Consider the following 16,569-nt stretch of genomic DNA (forward strand, 5'->3'; position numbering starts at 1 on the left):
ATACACAGAGAAACGCGTGGGTTATTTTAGATTATGACTCGTTCTATTGATATGCAATATTAAACAGACTTGCGTCAGAGATTTAAAATTTCAGAGTACAATAAACAGGGGTGGTATAGTACGTCATCAACAGGTGCGCGCAACACTTACCGATGCGGTTTTTTTTGTGTCAAAACATCTCGATTCGGTAAGTAAACTTGCGATTATTATATTGATAACGAATAGATTCGAAAATGACATATAGTCTAAAGTACCCGTACATGCGTCTAGTTTATCATTTCCGTTTGCATTTTTCAAGAAAGCCTTCCGTTTAAGAGAACATTCGTGCACAATGCACTTCATGGAAACACTTCTCCATTCACCACACCATATTATGTCGCATAACAAAAGTTTACATGCATTTCTGATAAATCCAAGCATTGACGGGTGTTATTTTATGGTAAACAGATGTCAGTGATACCTTCATTAGTCACTGGAATCTAAACTTTCCGAAAAATCAGTAAACTAAAATTTTGCCTCCCGGTTCACCAACTGAATTGATGTCCTTCCCCGGCTCACCAATTTCCAGCATGACTAACATCGGGCTGGTGCTCATGTAACTGTGATCACGCTTGCCTGGACGTTCTATTAATTCGAATAACTGATTGTCAGAGTGCTTGCACTAGATGGTCCGTAAACTTCATTTAAGCATTTGAAGATAATATTAAAAGAACGAGGCATATCTTGAACATATGTTGTATACTATAAACGTGCATATGTATGATATAATTATGTTCTATCATGTCCTTATATTTGTTATTTTAGGTACATGAAAGATGAAAAAGAAAACAAAACTTCTAGTCTGCATCAATGGAATTGTCAATATATGTTAAAAGGGTTGCTGAGTGATCGGCATGCAAGACATAATTGACGTATTATATTTTCCAAAAGCTGTACGACATAATATTTGAGAAGTGGAGAACATCCTTTAACGGAATTACCACAGACAAGGATTTCAACGCTCAACTAGGTCTCCGTACCAAACTTTGTCACGACTATGTCGGTTGCTGTTAGAAGGTATGGATATAAATAACTGATTTAATTTCAATAATGTTACAGTAGATAAACCTTAATAAGGGGTATAGTTAGGCACTTCGACACATAATAATATACTAGTAAATAGAAGGTATTTTGGAAACCATTAGTTAACTTGTTACTCTTGTTATTTTTTCATGATAACTATATATGGCGTGTCATCGAAAATAGTCGAGTATGATGGCTTTGATTCCGAACTTGAGTTCAAGGCAAGGCTCGATGAGACAAATAAGAATATGCATTGATAATATGCTAAGTAAAGCAAAATTATATAGTTAAATTATTGTCATGTGCTGTTTTTTTATAGGAGCAACCTTTTAATATATTTTTGAAGGTATAAAGTCGCACCAATGCAGTTTAGTTTTTAATGATATGCTACTATATTTAATTTTGTTTAACGTTTCAGGGCCACGTGATCATCACAATTGCTCGGGAAAAATAAGAAATTACTGTATCGCGCCAACGAAATGTTCTTATTAAAGAGTTTTAGATGTGCGCAGGGAAAGACCAAGAGTGACTGCAACCGAATTATAATTACCACGTAGTAGAATGGGACATCGATTGAATCTACAATAGAAAGCGGTTCAGGATTTAATATTTGACTAATGTTCAGATTTTGCTTGAAAATCTAAGTGCACCCAATTACATGTTAAAACTCGAAGTGAGCTTGAACAGTGGTAGAACAATTTCACATTGCAATGTAAATTATTTTGCTTTCTTAAACTGTTTAGTTTGTTGAAAATTTTGTTTTAAAACAGATATTTTAAAAAAAGAATTTTTACTGATATTTTATTTAAACCCTTACACAGTGGAAGCCGTTGTGACATAAACATACGCACATACACTTTCAGACATAGCAACATCTTCCTTTTTATCAGCTAATTTATATATTTACACAAATCAACGAAAAGTAGATTTATTACTTGATTGTAGCAATTCTAAATTTTATACACACTTATAAATACGAGTATTATGATAACGTTTCATTAACTTTGGACGTAATTCATTATAACTCAACATTTAAAAAAAAATAAAATTCACCTTTAGTTTCATTAAGATGGCATATCTGACACATTCTTTCTACATTGCATGTTAATTTTCTTCGATCAAGAAGTAGTGTACATCTCTATGTCACATATTCTCAACAATTGGAAATATTCAGACACCACAGAAAGACATGAAGTGGAGGTGCACTGCCTAAACTTCAAAATCAATAAAAATCAGAATATAATGTCTTGAAACCATTAAACTGGAAAATGTTGAGGTTTTCCGCAACTACACTAATAAAATATAACTCAGAAATTTCATTAAAAACACACAAAAATTGATAAAGTGGCAATGTAGTATAATCTGTGAACGTTTATTGACCGAAACATAGAGATAACAAGAATATTTACATTGTTGTGTTTTACCCGTTATGAGCATTAGTGTCAATTACATTTCATACAAAGTTTAATACTGTTGTTGCCTTTCATCAAAATCTGTCGAATGTTATTTAGAAGAAAGGAGAGGCACTGACAAGACTCTGTGACTTCAACACAGACAGACAAAACAAAACATGTTTCAATAAAAAATCACAATTGTTTGAAGTCTTGCAAAATCACATTAAATTCCGTCTACAAAAGTTGTCCATGGCTAAATATTGTACGGTAGTGGTCACACGTAACAGTGAGCTGTTTTAAACGGTGTCTGCACATATTGCCAGTGAGTGAACCTCAAACAACGACTACTTTTGTGGTCTTCATTTCTGACTTTTTCACAAACATCCACAACAAGCGGGTATTGTTCTTTCTACAATTCTGATTTTTTTGACGTGTCATTTTATTCCCGAGAAATGCATGAATTACTATATGCAGTTTATGTTAATCTGTCTACGGAATATCATACTGCCTGAACCCCAAGATGTTTAGCTTCATAATTTAATTCTGATAAACAGAAATATCTCAGTGTTTCGTTGTGATCTGAAAAAGAAAGAGTAAATCTGTTCATAATATAGCCCTTAAAGGTAAATTAAACACTTGTTTTACTGACATTTATAAACGTTCATTGCTAAATACTAGTTTTGCTGGTATGGCAACCGAAGTACCATGCGTCAAAATAAATTGAAGGGCTACATATAATTAAGTCAAACACGATGCCAAACGGGCGGTGAGCTGGGAAGTGCATCGTTTTACCTGGTGAACCGGGAAGGCGAAATTTTATATTACTGATTTCTTTGAAACTATCGATTGCAATAATTAATTAAGGAATCACTGACCTCTGTTTGCCATAAAAGAGCACCCGTAAAGGCATTTAGTCATTAGAAATACATGAAAACTCTTTTTATGCGGTATAATATGGTGTGGTGAATGGGGAAGTGATTCCATGAAGTGCATTGTGCTCGAATGTTCTCTTAAACGGAAGGTTTTCTTGAAAAATGCAAACGTCAGTGATAAACTAGAGACACATGCGGGTACTTTAGACTATATGTCATTTCCAAATCTATTCGTTACCAATGAAATAATCGCAAGTTTACTCACCGAATCGAGGTGTTTTGACATAAAAAAGCCGCATCGGGAAGTGTTGCGCGCACCTGTTGATGACGTACTATACCACCCCTGATAAAAAGTGCTAATAAGGAGAGAACACAGTAACACCTGTTAATCTGGTGGTTGGCAGAACAATTGTTTTTACATTGTTTATGTATGGGATCGGAATTTTTAATTTTTAATAACTTTTTCGTTTATTGAAGGATTTTAAAAATTCAAAAAGTTTTGAAATGCTTACGATTTTCATATTTTCCTATGCAATTATCTTTTAAAATAAATTACCATTTTGAATGACATATGATTTCAATAGCGCCGTAGCGATGTTCAAACTTAATAGAAAAACACTGTAAGTTAAGCATTCATAATTAATCCATTTTACTTCGAAATAATAATTAAAAGTTATTAATAAATTGCTTGTTTTATAACCTTTCCATTGATCAAAAAATTATTGATATAATTTGTGTTTTAAGGAAGTTTAAACCGTTAGAAAAACATCACTGTTTACAAAAAAAAAAACATCGTCGCTCGGCGTCTGCTCATCCGATCTCTGTCTTATTAGTACTAAAAATAGAAAGTGCAACGGATTTGTATACTACGGTGCCCCTAAAGTGACATGTTACACACATTTTTTCCAATTAGGTAATGTAATACTTTTTTTTTATTTCGTTTAAACGAAATCATTTCGTTTTAAACCAAATCATTTCGTTTAAACGTTTCAGCATTTATGTTCTTCATACTAAACACATTTGTTACAATTCACGATTACATATCATACAAAACGTATTCAAGGTCAGATATTGGAGGTAAGGTGAAAGATTTAGGATCAGTATAGCCCTCTTGTTTTATAGGAGAGATCGTGTTTGTATACTACGGTGCCCCTAAAGTGACATGTTACACACATTTTTCCAATTAGGTAATGTGAGACTTTTCTTTTTATTTCGTTTAAACGAAATGAATGATTTCGTTTAAACGAAATAAGACGGCATATTTTGTGCCGCGGGCAACGATTCATACCCGTAGTTTTGTTTCGAAATGGTTCCCTATTGGTCATGATCAAGGTACGCGACAAGGGGAGAAATCTGCGCCGCATTGCTATCTTGCTTATATATAAACGGTCTCATAAAGGAACTGGAACAAAGTGGTCTTGGTGTTTGTCTGTATAACTATCAGTTGTGCTCTCTAACCGTCGCAGACGACATTATTCTGATTTCGTTCTCAAAACGCACACTTGGTGAAATGCTAAATATCAGTCACAAGAACTCGTGTAAGTGGCGTTTTGGCTATAATACGTGTGCGATTATAGTTCTCAACGAGACGGGAAACCCCGAAGTGAAAGACAGTGAAAACTTGGCAATGAGGAGATAAGTGAAGAAGAGATTTACACCCATCTTGGTTTGTATGTGATCGATATCTGTCAACGGGTAGAATGTTGCAGGAAGCAGCGACCAAATTGAGAGGAACTCTACTGAGTGTGACTCAATTCCTGGGTCAGCCGTGTCGCCTGCCACCAACCTGCTTAGCGAAAAGTTTTGCCAGTCGGTTAATGTCTTTTATAAATCATGATGAACAGTATACTGGGTTTATTCCGGATGTTTATAGAATCCTTCAAAAGTATAATATGCTTCATGTCCTGCATGACAATATCGCGAGCGGACTATTTCCTGGACAGTATAATTGGAAAATGACTCTCATTACCTATCGCTGTTCTTAAAAACAAACAAGCGTGGGTCGAAACCATAACAAGTAGCGGATATAATAGAGGTAGATAGACCATGTTTTCTGTGGGAAATTGCAAGAACACTGGAGTTGTCTCCCTTGTGTTGTACGGCGTGGTGTGCTATCCAGGTCATACGTTCGCAAAACTAAGGCATTAAACTCAATCCACTCATGTGCCGAACCCTTAAATTTGGTCATACCGGGTAAAATGTACGATAGGCGTAAAGCAATCATTTAAATTTTATATCTTGACTTTTGTAAGACACAGGAATAGTTTATTTCATTATTCATATGTATATTTTCTTTACATGATCCAGAAATCACTGCCCAATGATAATATAGAAAAGATGTTGTGCAGAAAGAAATAATACGATGAAACTATGTATTTTATTTAATTAATATCGATATTTCATTAGCACGTATATGATAAACTAATTTATTATATACCTATATAGAAATTAATTCTGTAAAATAATCGGCTTGTATTTCACAATTAAATATGAACAGGTAGAAAAAAATCCGTATTTTACCTTTTAAATTCCGTCCTGTACCTTCCGTATTATATGCTGCCGAGCGCACATAAATACTTCACTTAGTTCCATTTTAATATCGATAAACATTGAAGTATTCGTTCAATAACAAAACAACAACAAAAAAAAGGTAGATGTCTATAATAAAAGGGTTACTATAACCGTAGCTAGAGCTGGGATTTTGTATTCTGCTCTTGTGGAATGCAAGGTCGGATCACACTTGGCGCTTGCGCGCCTTGTAAGATCCGATCTGGCAAATATCCACTCGAGCCGAATACAGAATCCAAATTCTAGCTTCTATTATAATAACCCTATTTTATTTTGAGCCGAAAAATATATGATAGGGAATGAGGAAGAACTTTCAAGGTATTTGATTTTTATCGCATTTTATATAAAGTATATAGATCAATGCAAGAATAGTTAGTTGTCATTAACAGCGCGAGCCATCTGGCACCGGAGGTACCAGGCGGGTTTTGCCGGCATGGGTAAAATCAACGGAAATGTTAGTCCGGTGTGCAAGAATATAATGATATGGAAAAAACTCCATGTCTAATTAGCTCGAATGGAACAAACTCCATGTCTAATAACCTGGACAGAATGAAAATATACCCATATCATTACAATTCACATTTTCATTCAGCCAGACCCGCCTGTACATTGCTTTAATTCCAGGTAAATAAAAAAGCTAAGAAAGTAGTCTACCTTTATTTGAAAAAAAAGACATTCGAGTTCAATTATATTATTTACAATGACAATGTCCTTTCTCACATACTTTAGAGCCATGGTGTTCGCATTCTGGGCAATCATCAGCTGTAGTGCACGTCTGAGCTGTAAAATAAAGGTTAAGTAGGACCATACTCATAAAAAAGAAATGTTTATGTACATGCATACAATACATTTAGATTTTTTAGATTTTTGGCATACCTGAAGAAAAAGACTTCGATAGAATTTTAAGACTATTTCTCAACATTTTTATCACATACAAGATGTGCTTATTCTTCCTTTTAGTTTTATTTGTTTGTTTGTTTGTTTGTTTTCTTTCTTCTTTTTTTGGAAATACTTACTGTTAAAGTTCACGACATACGTTACCAGAAGAGATGCAGACCAAACAATATGTGTTGGAGATAAATCAAGATACGAGTTGCTTTAATGGCTGCCCCTTAATATCTTTGTATTTAAAAAAGACGAACTGACTTTATTTATTTTGATGTCAAAGAAAAATCGTTTCTTTCCAGTTTATTAAAGAACGTGTTTGGAACATTTCTATTTCTTAATGAACATATTTGGAACATCAGAGTTTCTTAATGAACCTAAATTTGGAGCATTACTGTTTCTTAATCAACGTATCTGGAACATATCTGATTTAGGCATACAAACATTAAATAGGAAAATAGTGCGAAAAAAATGTAGTTGCATAATGGCGGATTCAAACAGTCCTCAGTTTGTTTTTGCATTACAGTCTCTTAATTAGCGTACTTTGAACATTACAGTCTCTTAATTAGCGTACTTGGAACATTGCAGTTTCTTAATTAGCGTACTTTGAACATTACAGTCTCTTAATTAGCGTACTTGGAACATTACAGTCTCTTAATTAGCGTACTTGGAACATTACAGTCTCTTAATTAGCGTACTTGGAACATTACAGTTTCTTAATTAGCGTACTTGGAACATTACAGTTTCTTAATTAGCGTACTTTGAACATTACAGTTTCTTAATTAGCGTACTTGGAACATTACAGTTTCTTAATTAGCGTACTTTGAACATTACAGTTTCTTAATTAGCGTATTTGGAACATTACAGTTTCTTAATGAACGTGCTTGGAGCATTACACTTTTTTAATAAGAATGAATGTTTTTGGAACATTATTTAGCTAAAAGAAAATGTTGTTATAAACTTACCTGCACGTTTACCTACAGGGTCAGTATTATGGTCCCCACATTCGCATTTATCGTTCTGATTGCAGAAACCTGTTTGACCAGGTGGGCATGTACAGTCGTGATCATGGCAGCCCGCCGCACGTTTCGCTAAGACAAAAACAAATTTCTAATTTCACTATGAGCTTCAGTTTAAGATCGAGATACCAGCGAAAATAAGATCTATGTTTCAAACACGTTTTTGACCACAAGTGACAAGATTACAGTTCCAAGTCTGAAAATTTTATTACTGGCTGCTGATCTTAAAAAGTCGAAAGGTAAAACATTCTGGCATTTACAGATTTCGCTTTTTTATTTTTCGAAATTTAAAAAACAAATGCACCCTCTGTTTTGTTCGCCGTTGTTTTCAGAAACATTTTGCTAAACGGTCTTCTACCTTTCAAGATCCAAAAATTACTTAAAAATATTAATATCTTTACGCAATCACTTTTCAAATATTTGAAATATTAATGAAATAGACGTGACTTTTTATTCATTTTGTTGAATGTATATCAAGTTTAAATGCGTTTAACTGAGATGGTATGATTTAATTCAAAAGAAAATTAAAATAATAAGTTTATATCCGCCAACAAATGCGGAATTAAACGCCTAATTAAAAGAACTTACTGATAGTTTCACATTTGCACACACCGCTGACACAGACAGCTGTTTGGTTTGCATCAGTACAGTCAGGACAAGGATGGTGATGGTCACGGTGAAGGTCGCCATCTGGATGCGGGTGATGGTGTACATTATCTCCGTTTCCTGGGTGGTGGTTATTCTGGGCCACCGCATAGGCTAAATGTAATAAACATTTGGTGGTTAGTCTGGGCCACCGCATAGGCTAAATATAATAAACATTTGGCGGTTAAGCTGGGCCACCGCATAGGCTAATATAATAAACATTTGAAGGTTAGTCTAGGCCACCGCATAGGCCAAATACAATAAACATTTGGTGGTAATTCTGAGCCACCGCATAGGCTAAATACAATAAACATTTGGTGGTTATTCTGGGCCACCGCATAGGCTAAATATAATAAACATTTGGTGGTTAGTCTGGGCCACCGCATAGGCTAAATATAATAAACATTTAACAGTCCGGCGGTAATGTTATTAAATGCTAATCATTAGTAAAAGTGAAAAACTAAAATATTTTCATTAAAAACAAAAACAGAATAAAACAACAATTGTATAAATAATTTCGTTAGTTACTTGGTTATTTAGTTAGTTAGTTTAGCGCCGTTTTTTCAACAGTATTTCAGTTATCTAACGGTGGGCAGTTAGCTGGATTATGTACCAGTGCTAACATGTACCCTACAAGTAAACTGCCAACTTCTCCACTTGAATCAAAAGTAGAGAACGAATGATTTCAGACACAATATATTCTATCAATTCGTCACGAAGAATATACGCCTCGCACGAGGATTGAACTAACGACTCCAAAATCCATCGCCAAAAAGAAAGCTACATGGAACTTGCTTTTTTCCCTTATATATTTTTTCCGATTTTAAACTTTAATTTCAATTTAACAAACATAGAATTAACTATTGAATTAACTTACCAATCACACAAACCGCAATCAAAAATTTCATCATGGTTGCAGACTTGGTCGGAGCACTGTACGTAAACTTATATTGATACAGTAGTGCAAATGAAATCAAACCTGCTTTTATACTGTCTGCGTACAATGGGATTTAACATCTGCTGGTAGGTTTAATCTATGTAAGACAAAATTACGTTAAATCAGTGAAAATCGTGAGTGTTCTGCAACCTTCAGAACACCTTAATTAAGTTCGACTTTGTTACAACCACCGAAATGATGACCCATCAAACCGACAAATTGTAATTGTTTGCTTATTTGTGTTGGGTTTAACGCCGTTTTCCAACAGTATTTCAGTCAAGTAACAGCGGGCAGTTAACCTAACCAGTGTTCCTGAATTTCTGTACCAGTACAAACCTGTTCTCCGCAAGTAACTGCCAACTTCTCCACATGAATCAGAGGCGGAGGACGAATGATTCGTTTATCAAATCATCACGGAGAACATACCGCGGCCCCGCCAGGGAATCGAACACACGACCTCGCGATCCGTAGACCAGCGCTCTACCTACTGAGCTAAGCGGGCGGGCGACATATTGTATAGACTGGTACTCATAACTACGTGTGGATTGATGACACGTTAAAATAATTTATATAAATAACAATAAAAGTACAAAGGATACTTATATTGACATTATTTGATAAGAAAATTCGATCAAAACGAGACCTGATTTTATTGCCGATGCATGACAAACTTCATGTATTGTAGCTATATTTTTGCTGAATTTTTTATTATTATTATTTCAACGCCTTAGCTAACTATTAATCACTAAAATGTTGTGATAATTATTCATATTTAGCACATTCACTTTCATAAAATCTTTTGTCATAAAAACAAATACAGCAAAGTTAATCTATACAAAAACAAAATGGCTGTTTAGTCGTGACATTTGCACCGCAACGATTGTTTCTGACTGACGCAATTGTCAAATTGAGTCAATGTTTAAAAAAAGGACGACATGTAAAAGTTCTACCCTGGAGCTGAAAGATATTATTCAACGGATGTTGGCGTGCACATATTTGGCCATATCTTTTTTGGTTGCAAAATGACAGAGCGTGAAACGAAAGGCGTCGTGAAATGCAGCACTGCAGAAGTGTATACCTTTAATTAATATAAAGTAATGGGTGCTTGATTGGACTATCTATGGGTGTTTTTTTTATGCCCCCGAAGGGAGGCATATAGTTTTTGAACCGTCTGTCGGTCTGTCGGTCCGTCGGTCTATCAGTCTGTCCGCCATTTTCGTGTCCGGTCCATATCTTTGTCATCGATGGATGGATTTTCAAATAACTTGGCATGAATGTGTACCACAGTAAGACGACGTGTCGCGCGCAAGACCCAGGTCCGTAGCTCAAAGGTCAAGGTCACACTTAGACATTAAAGGATAGTGCATTGATGGGCGTGTCCGGTCCATATCTTTGTCATCGATGGATGGATTTTCAAATAACTTGGCATGAATGTGTACCACAGTAAGACGACGTGTCGCGCGCAAGGCCCAGATCCGTAGCTCAAAGGTCAAGGTCACACTTAGACTTTAAAGGATAGTGCATTGATGGGCGTGTCCGGTCCATATCTTTGTCATCCATGGATGGATTTTCAAATAACTTGGCATGAATGTGTACCACAGTAAGACAACGTGTCGCGCGCAAGACCCAGGTCCGTAGCTCAAAGGTCAAGGTCACACTTAGACGTTAAAGGATAGTGCATTGATGGGCGTGTCCGGTCCATATCTTTTTCATCCATGGATGGATTTTCAAATAACTTGGCATGAATATGTACCACAGTAAGACGACGTGTCGTGCGCAAGACCCAGGTCCGTAGCTCAAAGGTCAAGGTCACACTTAGACGTTAAAGGTCATTTTTCATGATAGTGCATTGATGGGCGTGTCCGGTCCATATCTTTGTCATTCATGCATGGATTTTAAAATAACTACGCATGAATGTGTGACACAGTAAGACGACGTGTCGCGCGCAAGACCCAGCTCCGTAGGTCAAAGGTCCTAAACTCTAACATCGGCCATAACTATTCATTCAAAGTGCCATCGGGGGGCATGTGTCATCCTATGGAGACAGCTCTTGTTTCATATACAGCATCATTATAGACCAAACAAATGTTCCGAATGCCTATGCTGTTAACTGAATTACATTTAATAATCGACGGAAACGGAAAGAAGTATACAGTGTGCGCAATGCAGTATAAAAAGCGCGTTTCACATACGCCTGGAAGTATGCTTTGACCCTTGTCAACATGTAATCTCTATTGTACGATGTTCGGTCTAAAGTAATAGTGCGACATTGAAAGGGATTAAATTTAATTTGACATCGGGGGACTGAAAATAGTTTCCGCTTAGTAAGTTAACTTCACATTAATTATTTTGGTGACAGTATGTCAAAGGTCAAGGTCACAGTGATCTTGAGACTAAAACAGTTTCGGCTCAATAAATAAAGAACGTTTTGACCTAAAGTCCACATACTTCATTGGATGTTTGCCCGTGATCAGTAGATGACGACTACTATTTTGGGGGTCAGTAGTTCAAGGTCAGGGTCATAGTAAATATTGGGACTGAAAATTGAACAGACAATCATAAGGGACATATTTGTTTTACTAACCGCTCTTGTATCAGCTTTTTATATAAATGAACTTATTAAAAATATATACTTATTTCAGTTACAATTAATTAATACTTACTATTAGTTAGTAACATATCTGATACAGCAACAAGTTTTACAACACAAATATAATCCCAGGGTATTGATGTACACTTATGTAGTCAAATTAAGGAATTTTAACGTCAAGGTCAGCGGTTTTAAATTTGGTCTTCAGGTGCACTCAGGAGTTATAATCTAAAGACAAGTAAAAGACGTTACATGCCAAAAATGAAAAAAATGAAAAATCCTAGGTTTCCTTCACAGGAATATAAATGTCTACCCAAAACACCTCAAGTCCATGGTATATCAGATACTCGCCAGAACACAGCTGGAATATAGCTCTTATGTCTGGTCTTCATACACACAAACCCAAATAGACCAGATAGAAGCGGTACAAAGACAGTTCACGTTGGGCTATATCGCACTTCCAGAGTCACTGACATGCTATACAGACTAAAATGGCACAGGTTAGATCTAAAATGGAACAGGTTAGATCTCCGGCGCATTGACTCCCGACTCTCTCTTATGTATAAAATATACCTATCTATCTATTCATACTGCCACGCCCTCTTTCCGACTCTTTCTTTTCAATTCTCAAATCAAATGGTTGCAATCCACATAGATCTAGAAGATTATCACATCCCCAAGGCAATCACGCCATTATCATCCGATGTTTCACAGGTTAATCTCTGCAACCACTGACCACTACAAATACTCCTTTTTCTCCAGGACTAAAGTCCTTAGGAATTATCTTCCACCTCACATTCCCTTTCTTCCAACTCTTGGGCAGTTCAATGCGGCTATTTGTAATATTGAACACACTTCACTATATAACCTTGCTCTTCAACCCTGTTTTATCTTTTAAATCACAGACACATTTCCTTTCACTTTTATTTGGCCTGAATTTCCTTCATTTTCTACTAACATTTAAATTGTAGTTTGATGTGTACAAAAGTTTCTTGGGTTAGACAGTAATAGAAGATAGATAGGTAGCTGGTCAACTATACAGTCAGACGATGACTCCTGACCATATCTATACAGTACTGGAAGAAGAAGAAGATAGAATAACGATAGATAGTTAAATAGAAAGAAATATTCAGTGACGTATTTGGGACAAAAAAATACATTATATAAGGAAACAATAAATATTTTTAAAATTATCAAAATTCCATGTGCTTAATTTGGCTTTCGGGTGGGTATATCTGCGTTGTTAGTATTTTTCGTTATTTAGCTTCCTTAAACTGCGCATGCGCTTGAATCAACAAAACACACTTCCGGCAAGAAATTTTGGCCTTTTTGGGCAATTATTTAAGAAATACAGAAATATGGAGAGTCCACCGTCCATAGAGACGGTTAATCAAGCTCTCCAAGCGTTATACAATAATCCAGATGTTGTAGGAAAAGAGAAGGCATCAGTTTGGTTAGGGGAATTGCAGAGATCGGTACATAATTTTTCTAGACATTTGCGGGTGGGGAAATAATTTTTCATTTTGTAAGCTGTTCGAGTTTTGACTGAAATATTTCCCAAATATGTTCAGTCATGGTCAGATCAGGAGAAATCATCCTAAAGTCATTCTAAAAATAGACACAGGGGCTGATTAGAGAATGTGCTATTATGAACTGCCCAATAATATAGGCAGTGGCTAGGTGTTTGTTAACCCCTGCTGTTTGAAATTGCAAAAAAAATGCAGGGCTTCCATTAAGTGGCGTCCCAGTGTAAAATACGCCAAAAATTATGATCCTTGCCAATACACATTGGCAATTGTCAGAGGTATTTTACTGATATTTTCAAAGGACAACAAAATCAATACACCGTGATGTAACTTCACTCGAATGAAGTGGAAACGGGCAACGCTGATTGGCTATATGCGGTTATCGGTGACAAGCGTGTAACTCCGCCCACATATTTTGCTTTCAGGTCAAACCTTGTGTATTCGCAATTTATGTAATCAATTAATTTTCACTGCGTCTCACTGCAGAAACGTGCGTCCGGGGACTCCCAAGCTGCAAAAAACGCGTATTCCAGGACCAATTATGCGTACAGGGACGCCGATTTCGGCGTTTCCAAGAACCCTGTTCAGTGTTGTTATATTTTCTGGTCCTTTGGGACCATGGAGTCCATTCAACATATGTGTAATAGATCTTGAGTCCCCCTTAGCTGTTGCTAGGGCCAGTAGGGGCCGTGAGAGATGTTGCACATTTCATTTCCTCTCGCAAACAGACTCAGTCAAAACGAGTCTGCTGTTATTCTTCTTGGTTGCATTCTTTGCTTCCAAAGGATTACTGATTTTATTCATATTCATTTGCTCTATCATTGCTGTCTTTTCCCCCACAAGTCTGTTGTTTGCACCGAGCCACGTTGATGTTGACATATAAAGACAAAGATTACCTCGGAATTTCTGTAAATTCCCTTCTGGTTCCCGCGTACATAAATCGAGTACCATCCATGATTAGTACGCATCCAATGATAACACGCATTCTTAGAATTGTCATGATGCCGTGAGGGGTTTCCACTGTTTCTATTTTAAGTACCAGTGATACAAGCGCTTACTAAAATATAGTTTGACATCAATTTCTCGGGATTCCATGTTACAATTTCAAACTTTCGCGAAATTGTGGAGGACTTTCTTCTTATTTTGTCATATTGACCTGCAATTTTTATCGGACACTCGGTCTGGGAACTTATATATCACGCCGGACCGGATCAAAATTTACCGGAAATGTCCGACGGCTTTCGCGACCTCTGAATGTCATGAAGCTTGGTAAAAAGATCATTAGCTAAAAATCAGAGTTTAATCTGTTTTCATATGTACACTGGTCAGCGGTACAGGAAATATGGAATTTTTGCAGAAAATATCATGACAACTCAAAGACAACTGCAACTGCATAAGAACACCAAAGATATTTCCACTGAAATTACATCATGGACACGGAAATTTGATGGCATTATTGTCCAGTTTTGACAGATAAATTCCCTCGAACATACCGTTGTAAAATAAGAAGAATCATCAAAGTTTCGCTAATTTTTTTGCCCCACTTTTATTGACGCTTTGGACACCGCCTTGTTAACAGCTGTGCCTAACTGTAAGATTTAAAATCCATTTTCAATGGATAACTGAACGAAATACTAAAATTTGATTGTCGTCATACTTCTGTTTTATCCATTATGCATTCAGGTAGTCCATATTTCGGATATTTCTAGGTAAACATAAATTCTCACGCACCGTATTTCCTTTCGGAAACCTTCATTCGTACCCGTGTAGATTCGTACCTGCTATCGACTCTGAGAAAACATAATCTATTATCGGAATCGGTTGGGCTTTTCTAGCCATCAATCGATTTTATCCGCTAATCGGCCCATCACTAACTTTTGCAGTACAGTATTTTTTTAAAAAATAAAACAAAAAACATTAAATTTGTCTCCTATTTAGAACTGATATATCTGACACATTATGATGAATAGCCTGAAATAAACATCAGCACATGGCAGATAAAGTTCAAAGGGAGAGAGTCGGCAAAATTTTCCTTTAGGCCATCCTTAAAAAATTGTTTGTTTGCGGTAACGCGACCGACTCAAGAAAATCGCCGCGACTCAAACAATTTTTTAACCCAAAACTTGGAATTTTTTTTTTATCGGTGCCATGTTTTTATTCTTTCTTGTTTCGTTATTTCTTTTGGGTAACTATTTGTATTTGTATATGTTTTCCTAGACAGTGTTCGTTGAGGTTCAACTACATGAATGATCGATATGACCGATAAGAAACAAAATATGTGAATGTTACGCTTTCTGTAAACCGCTAATAAACAAGTGACACAAATAGGATAATAGGCTGCTTTTCTATGCATTGTTTATCAATTAACTTTTACACATTGATCAATAAATACCTTTGGCAATGACGGACATTATTGTACCAAATACAAACCGCGAGAAGCCCACATGTCAGTCGGCGCGTGGCATGATTGACATCTGCTAGAAGCTGATTAATATACCAAGCTCCGCCTACTGCCATACTTCCGCTTATGGCGGCGAACAATATTCGAATTCACCGGGATTTTGATTGACAAGGTGCAGTTCTTTCGAACTCGAGACGCATAAAAGAAAATTTCCTCGGGTCAAGCCGACGCACGGGGAATTTTTTTGTGCGGGTCAAATACGAGTTTTTCTCGATAAGTGTGAGTGAAAACCCAGAACCTCGGGTCTACCGAACGCCCTGCCGATTTCCTGATATACTACAAAAATTCATGCAAAAAGTTGTTTAGAAAATTCCACATGGACAAATCTTGGTACATAGTGTTATCTGTGCAATACTGCAGACGTATTTAACCGAGTTTTAGATTTGTAAAATAATGATTTTTCTCGTACGTAAAACATCTGGGATAGATAAATTCTTGGATATCATTCTGTCATAATTTCTCAAACAATTTTGCAAACAAAATTAATAATAATTTTAGTTTCGATCTTTTGTCGTTGCATAATCTTTTTAATCTGCCCCGAGGATAAAACTGCAGTGACACTGCACAAGTCACTTGGAAAGAGCACAATAAACGTTAAAAAATATTAGAC

The 16,569-nt window shown here is 36.2% G+C and overlaps 2 protein-coding genes and 1 long non-coding RNA gene across 3 annotated transcripts in view; 2 read left to right on the top strand and 1 right to left on the bottom strand.

Moving 5' to 3' along the window:
- Window positions 1-132: 132 nt before the first annotated feature.
- On the top strand, window positions 133-1,756 carry LOC128556242 (uncharacterized). The gene is made up of 3 exons (XR_008370509.1): window positions 133-187; window positions 805-1,056; window positions 1,481-1,756. It is a non-coding gene; the product is annotated as an uncharacterized LOC128556242 (long non-coding RNA).
- A 4,783-nt stretch (window positions 1,757-6,539) lies between these two features.
- Window positions 6,540-9,459, bottom strand: LOC123553260 (uncharacterized). Its single transcript, XM_045343003.2, has 4 exons — window positions 9,323-9,459; window positions 8,389-8,559; window positions 7,747-7,872; window positions 6,540-6,676 (listed from the first exon to the last, which is right to left on the bottom strand). The coding sequence occupies exons 1-4, from the start codon at window positions 9,354-9,356 to the stop codon at window positions 6,588-6,590; spliced, it is 420 nt and encodes a 139-aa protein (XP_045198938.2). The 5' UTR covers window positions 9,357-9,459; the 3' UTR covers window positions 6,540-6,587.
- Window positions 9,460-13,263: 3,804 nt separating this feature from the next.
- Window positions 13,264-16,569, top strand: part of LOC123551141 (transportin-3-like) — a 39,313-nt gene continuing 36,007 nt past the window's right edge. The window contains 1 exon segment of the mRNA XM_053542073.1: window positions 13,264-13,447. Coding sequence (XP_053398048.1) covers window positions 13,331-13,447 — 117 coding nt within the window. The 5' untranslated portion in view covers window positions 13,264-13,330.

Source organism: Mercenaria mercenaria, chromosome 4 (genome assembly GCF_021730395.1).
Source record: "Mercenaria mercenaria strain notata chromosome 4, MADL_Memer_1, whole genome shotgun sequence".
Lineage (NCBI taxonomy): Eukaryota > Metazoa > Mollusca > Bivalvia > Venerida > Veneridae > Mercenaria > Mercenaria mercenaria.